Raw genomic sequence first — 14,464 nt, 5'->3', positions numbered from 1 at the left:
TTCCACAGCTTGGAAAGGAAGAACTTTGGTCGTTTGGACCTATCTTTTCCAAGACAACTGTTCATCTCATCTGTTATCAGTGAAGATAGATTCGCATGGCATGATTGCGCCACCATAAACTAGACACTTTGGAACTATTTTCTTCATTCAAGACTTTGACATACACAAAGAAGAATCGTGTGTTCGTCCGTCACTACTATCCCTACTCACTATCCTTTTTCTGACTCAAAAACGTTATCCTCTTGGCTGCGTCATCACTTAATCCACACAAGTCCTTGAACTCTTCCACTTCCTCGCCCTTCTTCTTCGTCCTCTCAGCAAATTCATGTAAAGGACAACTCTTTCCTGGCCCGCTGTGACAATCTGGCAAGGCTGTGATACCGTCGTTAATATTGAGTCGAACAAACTTCTCTCGAGGGCTATCGTCGCTCCTGCCTGTTTTGCATGAGAGCAGTTCGAAGATGATGCGGCCGCCCATGGGTGAGACTTGGGACTTGCGCCACTTGCGGTCGTGGGGGATATGTGTAATGGGGAGGTGTTGGTCATCGTTAATGACATCGAGCGCAGATATCATGGGTGCGATATCGCCATCGTGAACACTATGTTTGGGGTCACGTTAATTCCCGTTTCCATGTTATCGGCTGCAGTGCTTGTAACAAGATGGGAAACTTACAAGCTGAAAAATAACGGGCCTGCCTCTTCTGGGCCTTGCAGTAGCAGGTTTGTTGTAGCATTCACCCACAACCATCCCATGCTCTTTGCATACTTTTGTCCTGGCCCGGCGCGGTAGTAGTGCAAGATATCTCTTGCGTACTCAAAGCTGAGAAAATCTTCTTGAGTGAAAACATTGCACCAATCACTCCGTCCGCGAACTGTGGTTTCAAACCCACACATTTCCTGCATGGCGTAGATCTCTTCGTCGTTAAACTCCATGCCTGTCTGTTCGAGAAGTCGTTTGCGGATAGGAGGCATGTAATTAGAGCGATATTTTCGCATAAGACGGTATCCTTTTGGCTGTCCATGCTCCTTGTCTTTCTTGTTGGCAATACAAGTCCGTCCGGGTGTCAGCGTATCTGCACCGAGCGAGGAGTGCTCTGATATGACTGAGAGATTTGCTATGTTTGATTTGGCGTAGTCGATTCCGAAGAAGCCTGCAGCGAAGTGTTTGGCTGTCTCAATTACACGGTTGGAGCCACTGGCCCAAAAGGTAGTAGGATGATCCGGATGAATAGTCGCAGCTTGGTCAATTAGATGTCGGTAACGAGTGCGAAGGCGAACTCCTGTAGTAAAGGAGCCGAGCGTTCCGGAAAAGGGACCAGTGGATGTGAGTTGCTCCAGGTCATCTTCATCTATTTTCATTTAGTAAGTGCGAAATCAGACTTGAGGTGAACCAAGGACATACCTGAAGACCAGAAAAGCTCCCATTCATTGAAAAATGACAAGTTGCCGGTAAAGACTCTACCGGATTCTTTCATACGCTTAACAACAGCTTTCTGGGCTGGAAATATGGTAAGTATTTATCAAGGCCATAGCCTGTATGCTCACTCACCACTACCAGCTCTCTTAGTAGGGTACCGCTCAGCATGCCGAGCCATCTTCACAAATTACGTTAGCGAATATCTATTCGACAATCCTTTCCAACAGTAATGGTGCCTAGGAAGTATAGGGTAGATATCCCAGTTATGAGCAGGACATACCATGTGAACCTGCACCACCTCGCATTCCTCAGGCGTTGCAACACCTCCCTCGACAACATCAATCACCTTCTCCACCCATGGCCCATTACCACCAAGATGATACAAGATATTCCAGCCCTCTGTCAGTACCCCTGCACTATCTTTGCTCTTATCGCCTCTGCCATGACTGCGCTGTGGATGCCACCAAGCGTCCCAGCTCGAATGATGAGGTTTCTCAGCGCCCCCGTAGCCCAGATAGCCAGGGTGTGTAGTCACCGTTGGACAACCAATGTGAGCATAAAGTGAGGGACCAATTTCCGACAGGAATGAGGTATGGTAGACGCTGTATAGTGCTGAAAGTGTAGCTATAACGATGGCTGCTGTAAAGCTCCAAAATGTATACGATGCCATTGTGGCTTCAGTAACGAAATGAATAACGTGGATGAATATTAAAGTGTATCATGAAGAATTGGCGTTTTTACTGCATCACTGGTCGTTTGGGAACTGCGTTTTGGGCGGTGAGGAGCCTTTCGAAGAACCAATTCTTTCCTGCCTGAAGGTGGGTCGTAGTGTCTGCTCCTTAACACCTGTCTTATTCACAAACATACTTGCACGCCCGCTACAGGCAAGTAACCCGCTCTGGTCTTTCCATCCCCAATCAATCCCACCATACCTACTTCCTACTTCACAAAATGAGGGAAAAGAACACGAATAAGAGAATACCAACATAGCACAACTGTTGGTTGGTCCAAACGCGAGTAGTGGGGAGCCTCGGCATGTCAACTCTCGTGCTCGATTGGTCCCCCACACCTCCGCGTCGATCGATCGCGTCCTCCGCATTTCCACGCATCCCATCTCCACGGTTGCAACAAACCATGCAAACAGTCGCATTCGTGTCACACCCAAAATAATCCAACAAAAATAACACTTGCCCCCCACCATGACGGACACAAAAGTGCTTTCCAAAACAGCAGCAACAACAGACTACGAACCAGACCCAACATCCTACTCCTCCTACCAACGCGACATTTACTCCTCCCTCCACCCCCCCAAATACTCCACCAAACCCTCACAATGGGAAGCCAGCGCCCGCGCCGCAATCCCCTTACCCAACTTCCTCTACGTCGCCGGTTCCGCCGGTAGCGAAGATACCTACCGCTCCAACCTCTCCGCCTTCAGGCGGTACCGCCTCCGCCCCAAGATGCTCGTCCCCGTCACCCGGCGCGACATGAGCGTCACCCTCTTCGGCACCAGATACCCCAGCCCGCTCCTCGCAGCCCCCATCGGCGTGCAGGAAATCCTGCATCAAGACGGCGAAGAAGCAACAGCGCGTGCCTGCGCCGCCGCGAAAATCCCCATGATACTATCCACAGCCGCAACCCGCAGCATCGAGCAAGTCGCCGCCGCCAACGGCGCAGAGGGGGACCGGTGGTTCCAACTGTACTGGCCAAAGCCCTCAGCGGAAGCCTTCACCGCGTCCCTCCTGTCGCGCGCGTGGGGAAACGGATACAAAGTCCTCGTCGTAACCCTCGATACCTTTATCATCGGCTGGCGCCCCAACGACCTCGATGCCTCGTATCTGCCCTTTGTCTGGGGCCAGGGCTGCCAAGTCGCCTTCTCGGACCCGGTCTTCAACCAGCTGTTCGCAGAAGAACAGGCGCGGGATACGCGGTCGGCGGCGGACAAGGTCGCGGAGATTTGGCAGATTCTTAAGAGACCCGGGAGTATTGGGGGTGCGGCCAAGGTGCTGGCGCATGCGTCGGTCATGAAGAAGGCGCTGTTTTTTACCAGTCTGGTGGCGTCGGGTACGTATAGGGATTGGAGTCAGCTTGAGAAGCTTAAGGCGCTATGGAAGGGGCCGATTGTGCTCAAGGGGATTCAGACGGTGGAGGATGCGCATCGGGCGATTGAGTATGGGATGGATGGTATTGTGGTATCGAATCATGGGGGCCGCCAGCTTGACGGCGCGATTGGATCGCTTGATGCGCTGGCGGAGATTACGGCGGATGAGAAGGTAAAGGAGAGTGATTTGACGGTTCTTTTTGATTCGGGGATTAGGACTGGATCGGATGTACTCAAGGCGCTGGCGCTGGGCGCAAAGGCGGTGCTTGTAGGTCGTCCGTATGCGTATGGACTTGCTATGGGGGGTGAAGAGGGTGTGAAGCATGTCCTGGACTGTATACTGGCCGATACTGACAATTCGCTTGCGAATCTGGGTAAGAAGAGTTTGGCGGATTTGAGCAGAGAAGACCTGAGGGTTTTGCAAGAGGTTGCAAAGTTGTAAATATAAGAGGCATCACATAGTGAGGAGGTCCTAGGTACGATAGAGATGGGTGCATTATCAAGTGAATGAGATATGGATGCTATGAACAAAGGAAAGGAAAAGGAAATAACCTAAAACTAAGAACTACGATTATGTCATGCGTAGTGGTACTGTAGACAAAAAGAGAGATAAGGAAAAAATAAACAGTAATACAAATGGCCAAACCCGGGCCATATCTCCACACTTTCCAATGCCTAAAGGACGTGCGTGCTCAAAACGACGAAAAGAGCATCATTCACTATCCCAAAAAGAAAAAAGAACGCCCGCTTAACGAACTTACAAAACACCTCTCAACGCCGCATCTGCCGCACTGTTCATCATGTGCGGCTTGTATATCCGGTCCTTGGGGCAAAACCACCTATCTTACACTGCCTACTTCTTCCTGCTATTCTGGCCCTCGGGGCCAGAATCAAATTCCTCACGAAAGCTCCTCATATCCTCACTGTCGGTTCTACTTGCAGAAGGACGGTGAGCAACGCGAGGGGAATCGGGTCCGTCTGAAAAATTGCCCACGCTGCTTTCACGCACGCGTTGGGCCACGCTGGCTGCAATCTTTTCGTCCAGCATGTTGACCAGCCGCTCAGAGTACTGGTCTAGCAGCTTGATCATGACCGTTTCTTCAAAAGCCTTGGTTTTGACTCGATCACCAATTGCTCTTGCAGTCACGGCAAGCTCTCTCTCAACCTCTTTCGCGAGCTCAGGGCTCATGGTATCAGTAGAATTTGCAAGGCGCTTTCTATAGGCCCGGAGTGTTCTGCACAAGCTCTCTGTCGATCCATCAATAGTTCCGAATTCGCGGGCAGTTGCTTTGTTACGGTTCCTAGCGTCTGGTGATCCGCGGCGCTTGGGTCGTTGTGTGTTCCTGGGACTTGGAGGGGATGGCGAACGATTCTTGTTTCGCCGCCCTGTGCCCTTCTCTTGACAGGTTGTTTGCCCGTCCCGCGCGCTGCTTGAGATAGGAGAAGGCTCTAGCTTGGGAGTGGAGCCCAAGGAGATTTTTGAGAGCTTTTTTCTCAGTTTCGGTGACCTGCTTCCACTCGGTGTCGAGTCTCCTTCCTGATTTGAGCGCTGATAACGCGCCAATTCTGACTGCGACAGTACGCGCCGTAGAGGTGGCCTGTTGGATAACAGATCCTCTTTTGATGGCGTGTTTGGAACAAGTAGGTCAGGAGCCTTTGGAGGATCGGGGCGACTTGGTGTTTGGATGCCAAGATCCCACACAAATATAGTCCCGTCTACTGCGACAGTAACTAGCGACTTTTCGCTTGACTCGTCTGCTAAATTTTGAGGCGTATTCACGAGCGCAATATTGGAAACACCCTCGGTATGGCCCCAGTCACGAGCAACTAGCAAACCGTTGTCATCATACACACGTATCGACTTGTCTGTGCTCGATACGCCAGCGATCAATGGAGCGCCCCAACCGCGAGATATGTGGACCAAAGACGACAAAACAACGGCATCTCCTCCATCTGTATCACACGCACGGAAGTTGCTGAGGCATTGACCTGTACGGATGTCGAATTTGTGCACTTGACGATCGATTGTCGAAACCAGAAGGGTATCGTCCAGATCGACATCCCATGCCGTAGACACGGGTGTAGCTTTTACAATAATGGCCCGTGACATCACGAAGGCGCGATTGATTCCGTTGGCATCTTCGAGCGACAATCGTTCGCGAACCACCAGACTTCGATCGCTTGAGGACGACACCAGGCGTGTGCCATCGCGTGAAAATGTGACTCCATTCACTGATCCGACATGCTCGTCCAGTGTTTGTAGCAGCTCCCAAGTTTCTCCAGTTCGCGTAAAGACTTGCACGGTCCGGTCTCGACTGGCGGAAGCGACAAATATCTCTTGCTCTTCTTCGTGTATGGCGATACTGGTGATTTCGCTTGCATGTGCTTTGAATTCCAGCATGCAAGTCTTCGTTTCACAGTTGATGAATCTCAATACGCCGAATTTGTCTCCTGCTATCAGATGTGTACCGTCGGCGGTGACGCGTACAGTCCTTAACTCATTGGGAACCGCCTCAGGGTCGTCTAGCTGTTCGAGGTAGACTTGGAGAGAGTCTTTACACGCGCCCTGACTCCAGAAGATGACTGTCCCATCAGCAGCCCATGTGTAATAGGATGCATCGAAAACATTGGGTTGAGCGAGCCCTGCGTGTACGCCAAGTACTGCTTTGCCATGTGCTGGCAATGTGCGAACCACCTTACCAACAACCGCATCGTCATCATCAGAGCACAACTGCGACAGTCGAATCGCTCGTTGGGAATCAACAGTGACAACGTAGTCTTTCAAGCAAGCAATGACGCCAATTTGTTCGCAATCGGTAACTGGGACGGTAGGAGACTGAACCCGCGGCGGAGGAGATGGTGGAGGAGTCCTTATCCCTGTAATCTCACTAATGTTGAAGGTTTTCAGTGTTCCTTGGCTACCGACAACGTGGAGTCGGCCTTTGACGTCTGCCGCTAATGAGCTTACGGCGAATCCAGCATCTGCCAGCTTGCGGAAGCGTTGGTCTGATTCCGAATCGTCAATCAGACAAATATCTCCCTTGTCGGAAGCCACAATAGCCTTGTTTCGGGCTATGGCAACGACACTGGTAAATGTTGATTCTTTGAGGCTGTCAAGAATGCAATTTCTCCCTGGTAGTGTCTTGTGTATGGAACTGGAAAGAAACGAAGCATCGCTCTGGCGGCCTCTGGTAATGCGCAGCGTGGTATTGATATCGTCAACCTTCCATACTTTGACGTGGCGGACACCAACGGTAATCAGCTTGCTTCCCATCCAGGCCATCCGGTTGATTCGACTGACACACTTGTTGCTAGCATGGAGCGTGGCAGCTCCGGAGCGCGAGTTGATGTGCCAGATGTAGAGGAAGCCATCGTTGGCTGAGCCTAGACTTGCAAGGAAGCGGGAATCGGGGCTGAATGCTACGCAGTTTACGCCAAAGGTGTGGTCTGTAAGTGATGAGAGAGGGGTATCGCAGGGGACATCGGGAGAGGCGGAGAAGATAAGGACGCGAGGTTTGTAGCCCGTCTGAAGTAAGTTAGGATATAATAGAATCAGGTGTAAGCATGTGACTTGCCTCTCCTACAGCAAAGTATTTGCCGTCGGGGCTAAAGCTAACGCAGGTTGCTGCCTTTATCTTGTCCCTTGTGGTCCAGGCTTTGTTATTGGGAGAGTCGGCCCAGTCCTGACTACTAGGTGACGAGGCTGACGAAGCGCCAAAACTGGCGTCGCGCAGAGAAACAGCTGTACGGTTGCGGCTCTCATTCTGAGTGGGTGTTGATGGGCCGCCGTAGATTGATGCCGAGGGGTTGATGGGATTGGTAGCAGGCCGTGCGCGATAGAAACGCTGGGTGACATGACCGTTATCATCTATGGCAGCAATGACAGCTGCAGCGCCAGCAGCATAGCCAAAGGTGGAACCTGAGGGCAGACTGTCAAAGGCATTGGGCGAATTGGTCGTGGTTCCGATGACTTGGCGCAGCGAGAGGTTGACTTCGGCGCGCGCTTGCTTGACGGGCGAGGCGCGCGGGGTGGCCTTGTAGAAGGGAGAGGGAGAAGCAGTCAGCTTGATGCCAGACCCAACCGCTGGGCTCATCCGGGAATTGGAGGGCGTAAGCGACATCGCGGCCTCCAGGTCGATGGTGGATGAGGTGCGGGATGGCTAGCAGACATGTCAAAAAGGCGTCATGGCACTGGGTGCGCCTGCTTGGAGGAGGTGGGTGAAGGGCCCGTCGCGTGGTTGGTAAGGGAATCAATGGTACGCGGCTAACTAAGAAAGGGTTGACCCGAAGCTATCGCGAAGCGACCGCGCACCTAGAGATGACGTGGGCGGGGGAGTGCGCGAAGGATATAGATGTTGTCGAGGACGGCGATGGAGGCGGAGATGGCAGGGGGGCCTTCAGGGCAGTTTGAGATGGTAAAGGTGGCAGGCCAGCGCCTGGACGAGTGAATTGGACTCAACAGCCAACTCGCCCGGGCGGTCAACACGCAGAAGGAATTGACGATCACCATGATGCACGGGCCACTGTCAGGAACAGCAGGAACAGGCGGAGGGGCGGCGGCCAATCAGAGCCGCTCGCTTAGCACCCCCGACGGTGTGGGCCCTGCCCCTCGAACCTTGGACCTTGACCATCGCACAACCACATGCGCTCCGTTTCAGCCACTCTGATATTCGCGGGGCTGGCCTACTTATCTTCTGTCCACCATGGACCTCTATAAACTTTGTGTGCCGATATGCACGATTACGCTCAAAAATAGCACCTCTGGCGGCCCTCTAACCACACCATGGCCTCCACACACGCGTCTGCCCTTCGGTGCCATTTGGCCATAGGCCTCGCTGCGGGCATGCGCCTACTAAGCGTCCATGCACCACAGCGCACGACGTGGCAGAACAAAATACAAACACGCTCCTCTCCAGGATCCACGCTGCGCACCAATGACACCGGCACTGTATTCGATTGCGACATCTGCTGGCGCTACATGCGTGCCCCGTGCATGCGCCGAGATGGCCATGGTAAACAATAGCATGATGTAGTAAACACCACGAGCATGAAGCGGCAACCAAGGATGGCTGGCTGGCTGGCTGGCTGGCTGGCTAGCGGAGAGAAGAGCACGCATCGTGAGCCATCTCTTCAGACCAACAAGTCATCTCAGCTCCCTCTCCACAATCTCTCCGAGAGGCCCCCCTTCTTTGCATCTCCACCGATGCGTTAGCCAGCCAATCTCCATGTCTTCGTATTGGTGTCTAGGCCCTGGACATGGGGAGCTCGATAAGCGGCCCTCAGGATTTATACCTCGTCTCTGTCAGCACAGCAGTGCATACACATGTACATGTACACATACACCACCCAGCTCACAAGCCCACCAGCGGGTCCGACACGGTGACAGCAATCGCTCATCTTACTCGGGATGCCAAGTCCTACCACTGCTTCAACCCGGCATTCTACTTACCATGATTCCCTCCATGCATCCTATTTGCATAATGTAATCACATGTTTCGCCATTATGTGTGCCTCAGGTCGCTCCGATCAATGCAGTCTCTGTAGAAGCCTTTTGACATGATTCGCGCACACCATACCTTCTGCACCTGCAATCTATCTTTTACTTATCCAAGTCCGAGTTTGCATGCTATGTATACTGTCTGGTTACGTCATCTGCGCAGCACGTTTTGGCACGAATTCCAGCACTGCAGCCACCAACAAATATTCACTGGTCCTGGAAATTAATGTTACAAACCGAGTAGTCGGTTTCAAGTTTCTGCCATTATATATCGTGACTAGGGTGCAGCGGTACCGTAGGGCGGGTGCAGCCGCATGTCTTGGCTTGGACCCTTGTTCAGACAATGAAGAAAGTTGACGAAATTGCCATCATACCCAGCCCAGTGCTCAACCCTCGCTCAAAGGCCATCAATTCCTGTGGCCTCCTCTCTCTTCATATCCGGGAGTGCTTTCGACGTCCGGATGTACGTGATTCGGTCAGCACTGCGAGCGTCCACGAAAAGACCTCCAGCGCGCTTTATCCGCGGTCGACGCTACCCATCCATACCACGACTACGGCCTTTCCACACTGCACGCCCCCTCGCGCAAGCAGCAAATCCCCCACCAGCTCCCAATGGCACACCCATAGATCAGCATGGCGTTGATTCAGCGGACCGAGACAAGGCATCAACCGCCACCGAAGACACAGCAGACGGCGCCGTAGCCGTAGAAGATCCCGACATACTAGCACAAAAACTTCAGCGGTCACGAGAGACATCGCGCAGGTACTCTGCTGCCCTGCGACGCCAACAGCGAGGCAAAAAGGCTCAGGGGCTGCCGCCCGTGCACATACCAGACTGGTTCCTAAGGAGGAGGGTGATACGGCGGGAGGACCTACCTGGAGACCCACAACCACCTACAATTCTTTCCGTCTCAGTCACACACGCTGAATCCGGAGAGCAGGCTGCATGTGTAGTGCCGGCTCAGCCCGAATCAGACCCAGTCCAGCTCCTCTCGCGATTAGTACGTGGCCTGTGGAGTCGGCGATTGGACGACAACGAGAAGCACAGGGTCAACAAGTACCTCGAGGAGATATTGGCACCGGGGGATCAGGCAGAAAATTCAGCGTCACAGTCAAAGCATGATGTGGCAGTGGCGAGCACAGAAGCCGGACGCCCCGGCGATGTACCTGCTGCCGCAATCACGGAAGACGGTACTTTCACCGAGGCCTGGGCAAAGTTGGATAAGCTGCAAAACGATCCCGACATGGACCCTCGCAAAAAGATTGAAGCCATGAGAAAACAGAGTGCCAAACTTGAGATAGCTGCGAGGAAACGAGAAGTCGCCAGGACCAGGCAGATGGGCACTTCCAAACATCTATCCTCCTTAGTAGTTGCCGAAATTCGCGCCACCATGGCTGCATCTCTCTCTGCATTACAGCCAGCAGCTAGCGACTCTTTCCCTGCTGCCAAGACAAATCTAATCCTTCATTCACCTGTGCCTGAGCATGAGGCATCCATCGATGCATGCGTCTTGTCTTGGGCTGTTGAAACGGGCGCTGACGTCCTCTTGTTGAATGCTCAAGATCTTGCTCAGCTCGCCGCCGACTACTTGGGTGAAGGAGCAGAGCCATCTCCACATTCGATCAGGGCGCTGGGCTATGAAACTTATCGGCTGAATGCAGACATAAACGGCTTCGTGGCAGACGTGCAGGAAGCTGGTGCCGAAGACGAAGCAGAGTGGTCGCAAGCCTCATCTATCGAACAGTCGGATCCGAACGCAATGCGTCCTCGTGCTATACCGCTCTCCATCATTGCCCTTACACCAGCTTTGCGTGCCATGACTCAGAATCTACAAGGCCTGCAACTTGGCTCGGGACATCCATTTGGACCATCTACTGCTGCTTCAAACGAAGATCCCGGACGTAATCAAAATCACGCTGAGATGCAATTAGAAGATCTCAAGCTGGCCGCTCTTCTAGAAGCTTTGATTGATGCGGACCACATCAAGCAAAGTCGAGGAATCACCGGTAATGAAGCTCTTTACCGTGTCCGTCCTGCTAATCAACAACAAAAACCCTCCAAGAGCCCGGCCTTCTTTGACTATTCTTTGGGCCAGGAAAGCGCAGAACTTGATCTGAACTCGACATTGCCAGCTGGTGCCAGAGCAGACATCAACTTAACAGTGAAAGTTGGTCAGGCCTCGGAGAAGCCCAACGTTCCAGCAAAGACCAAAATCATACTTGTAAAGGACTTTAAGGAGCTGAACGCCACTCACTATGGCGGTCGTATTATTCAGCGACTTGAGGAAATTGTTCGCAAGCGACGGATTGCTGGTGAGAGCATTATGATCGTAGGAAGTACTTGTTCACGCGACCTCACGCCCGAACTGAACGCCAGGTGAGGAAACTGATTTTTTTATCTTGGCGATGAAGCTAACAGAACACAGCGGCGTCCGTGGTCTTCAGAATGAGGGCGAAAGTAGTTTCTTCAGAACTATTGTCGTGGCAGCCGAATCTGGTAGTGCCACGCCAAACTTCGACGAGGCCATTGCATCTCTCGGGGCCAGTATGGCGTCCTCGGCAGATATTTCGTCACATGAAAAGAGCAAATTCCGAGATATAAACCTTCATCACATTCAAGATATGCTTCGGTCTTTGGATCCGTCTGCCGCTGCTGGCATCTCTGACATGGACCAGAGCATGTTGGGCTTCCACAACTGGGCGCCCATATTTTTGGAATCGCACTTTAATCGGGTTCTGACTTACGATGAAGTGCACAGGGTGGCCCTGACAGCTCTGGGTTTGCTAGTTTCGAGTCCGGCACAGACGTCTGGAAATGCGCCAAGCCAGTTGAGCTGGGCGCACGTAGCCCTGGCCATAGGCTTGCTGAAATCCAGTGACACTGTCAAGTATACCTTTTTCGAAAAAGTGGCCGAGATATCAAAGCGATCCAAGAATACGCTGAACAATATGGAAGCAAAGGTTGAGCCTGACCCTGCACGGAAACGTGTGGATGAAAGGGCCATGCAGCGTCAACACAATCTACAAAAAATAGCGGCTACTGCCAACAAGCATGAGAAGCGACTTATGCCTGGCATCGCAGACCCCGATCAAATCAAGACGACATTCGAGCAGGTTCACGTACCAACGGAGACAGTAGACTCGATACGCACAATTACTTCTCTGTCGTTGCTCCGGCCTGAAGCATTCAGCTACGGTATTCTAGCGACCGAGAAGATTTCAGGTGCGCTGCTGTACGGACCTCCAGGTACTGGCAAGACACTTCTTGCCAAAGCGGTGGCAAAGGAGAGTGGCAGTTCGGTACTTGAAGTGTCTGGAAGTCAGATCATGGACAAGTACGTTGGTGAGGGCGAGAAGAACGTTGCTGCCATCTTCTCGCTGGCGCGCAAACTGTCGCCATGCATTGTGTTCCTCGACGAAGCAGACGCTGTATTCGCATCAAGAGATGCAATGCGCGAACGGGCGTCCCACCGCGATGTTCTCAACCAATTTCTGAAAGAATGGGATGGCCTCAACGATCTCTCCGTGTTCGTCATGGTAGCTACAAACCGGCCTTTTGACCTGGATGATGCCGTCATCCGTCGCCTGCCTCGCCGCCTACTGGTCGATTTACCTACGCAAGCCGACCGCAAAGAAATCTTACGCATCCATCTCAGGGGTGAGCAACTAGATGAGTCTGTCGATCTAGACGACATTGCAAAGCGCACACCTTTCTATAGTGGAAGCGACCTCAAAAACATTGCCGTCTCAGCAGCTCTCGCCTGTGTCAAGGAAGAAAATGAACAGGCCGCACTGGCCGCCGCAAAAGCCGCTTTAGAACAAAACGACGACAGCACAGAATCTGAACCCGAAAAGACTGACTCTACATCCGCTTCGTCGTCGTCATCTAAGCCCCCACATCTCGTCCGCGGCCAAGTCTATGATTTCCCTGAAAAACGCACACTGCATGCCCGTCACTTTGATAAGGCGCTGCAGGAAATCAGCGCCAGCATCAGCGAGGACATGAGCAGTCTGAATGCGATCAAGAAGTTTGACGAGCAGTATGGTGATCGCAAGGGGAATAAACGGAGGAAGGACTTTGGATTTGGTATGGCGCTTGAGCGGAACGAGAGCGCTGCCAGGGTGAGGGTGTAGAGCCTTTCTTTTCCTCGAGAAAATTTTGGTTAGAGGGGCAAATGGAGATGGGGGGGGGGGGGGTTGATGTGACGGGTGTATGAATTGTACGAGTATGGATATGAGTGTTTGAGGATTGGGGGCAGTGTAGTATCCATGGGGGAAATACTAGTATTATGGTATCGTACATGATTACTTGCTGTTTCTCTTGTGTAGACTAAATCTATAATTGACCAGTCGAAGCGTTATACAAAAGGCTACTCTACACTGCTGATGTACCACACATCTTACACGCGCGCGCGTTTCTTACTACCCTAAAATACATCCACCCAATCACAATCCCTCTCACACCTATCTATTCATAGCACACACACACAACACACAGAAATCGTCATACCATCGCTTCTCCCTTGCCCCTTTCGCTTCCCAACCGACACTCGCCACTCCTGTTCCCTTCTAGCACCGCCACACACGCATCGTTGTTCGCGCCCCACTTCTACGACTCGGAACCTTGATTACCCGACTGCATTCCTTACCCGGACCAACAACCTCACGTGCGAGTGCGAACTGGCTACATGCCACTTTAATCCTGAGTAGTGCATACATCGGGTAAATTAGCCAGGTCACGACGCGGGAAACCGAGCGGGGTGGCGCCGTGCCGTCTCGCACCGCTCTGCATTCCAACGGCGAGCAAGTACTTCTTGGTCTTCAAAGCCATTCCAGTGCGACTAGTTGAACCATCAGATACACATCACACGCATCCATATTTTAATGAGCGACAAGACTCTTTTTTTTGTTCTCTGGAAAGCTGGCAACGAGAATGGGGGAGGCGGTGGAGCTCAGCTGTGGGCTGAGAGCTGAGGGCTGAAGAGGGTTTGGCAGCTGACAGGTGCGGGATTGGGCGGTGATGTAGATGGCGGCTGAAGGAGCGCGTGACAACGGCTGGGTGCATGGGCTTGGCTTCGGGTGGTGCCGTGGTGGCTGTACTGGCTATGTAAGGGTGGAGGTTGGCTATATGCAGGGTGATGGAGTTTAGATTGCTGAGAGAGAGAGGCTACGTCACGTGATTGCTACTCCATGGTAATTATTAGGTTTTGACATGTGCGCCTGACGCTCTCCTACTATGCGATGCATGCTAAGGAGAGATTCATCTCTTGTTACTCGTAACATGGAGTTATGGTAGTGGAGTTGGTACTTGTTACAGTAGGAGACTAGCTGTTGTCTTGGTAGGATAAGCGTGCATCGGACCGTCGCGTGCATCAGCCCGTTAAGCCCGTCATTCTCAACATGCAGCGGTATCAACGTTGCATGTAACGGTACATCACGCCATGTATTG

The 14,464-nt window shown here is 52.4% G+C and overlaps 5 protein-coding genes across 5 annotated transcripts; 2 read left to right on the top strand and 3 right to left on the bottom strand.

Moving 5' to 3' along the window:
* Window positions 1-202: 202 nt before the first annotated feature.
* On the bottom strand, window positions 203-2,087 carry COCMIDRAFT_92544 (uncharacterized protein; the record flags this gene model as incomplete). Its single annotated transcript, XM_007688720.1, has 6 exons — window positions 203-599; window positions 674-1,349; window positions 1,403-1,498; window positions 1,550-1,595; window positions 1,698-1,910; window positions 1,953-2,087. 6 exons carry the CDS (start codon window positions 2,085-2,087, stop codon window positions 203-205), a joined length of 1,563 nt encoding a protein of 520 aa, XP_007686910.1.
* Window positions 2,088-2,616: 529 nt separating this feature from the next.
* Window positions 2,617-3,960, top strand: COCMIDRAFT_92461 (uncharacterized protein; the record flags this gene model as incomplete). Its single annotated transcript, XM_007688719.1, has 1 exon — window positions 2,617-3,960. The coding sequence occupies one exon, from the start codon at window positions 2,617-2,619 to the stop codon at window positions 3,958-3,960; it is 1,344 nt and encodes a 447-aa protein (XP_007686909.1).
* Window positions 3,961-4,371: 411 nt separating this feature from the next.
* Window positions 4,372-7,639, bottom strand: COCMIDRAFT_4347 (uncharacterized protein; the record flags this gene model as incomplete). Its single annotated transcript, XM_007688683.1, has 2 exons — window positions 4,372-7,044; window positions 7,103-7,639. 2 exons carry the CDS (start codon window positions 7,637-7,639, stop codon window positions 4,372-4,374), a joined length of 3,210 nt encoding a protein of 1,069 aa, XP_007686873.1.
* Window positions 7,640-8,172: 533 nt separating this feature from the next.
* On the bottom strand, window positions 8,173-8,713 carry COCMIDRAFT_35800 (uncharacterized protein; the record flags this gene model as incomplete). The annotated part of the gene is made up of 3 exons (XM_007688705.1): window positions 8,173-8,204; window positions 8,317-8,591; window positions 8,655-8,713. 3 exons carry the CDS (start codon window positions 8,711-8,713, stop codon window positions 8,173-8,175), a joined length of 366 nt encoding a protein of 121 aa, XP_007686895.1.
* Window positions 8,714-9,476: 763 nt separating this feature from the next.
* On the top strand, window positions 9,477-13,149 carry COCMIDRAFT_92490 (uncharacterized protein; the record flags this gene model as incomplete). Its single annotated transcript, XM_007688718.1, has 2 exons — window positions 9,477-11,392; window positions 11,442-13,149. The coding sequence occupies 2 exons, from the start codon at window positions 9,477-9,479 to the stop codon at window positions 13,147-13,149; spliced, it is 3,624 nt and encodes a 1,207-aa protein (XP_007686908.1).
* Between the last annotated feature and the right edge of the window lie 1,315 nt (window positions 13,150-14,464).

The sequence above is a fragment of the Bipolaris oryzae genome, assembly GCF_000523455.1.
Source record: "Bipolaris oryzae ATCC 44560 unplaced genomic scaffold scaffold_46, whole genome shotgun sequence".
In the NCBI taxonomy this organism is placed as follows: domain Eukaryota; kingdom Fungi; phylum Ascomycota; class Dothideomycetes; order Pleosporales; family Pleosporaceae; genus Bipolaris; species Bipolaris oryzae.
Note: the sequence above shows the minus strand (reverse complement) of the source record. Positions and strands in the feature narration are given on the sequence as shown.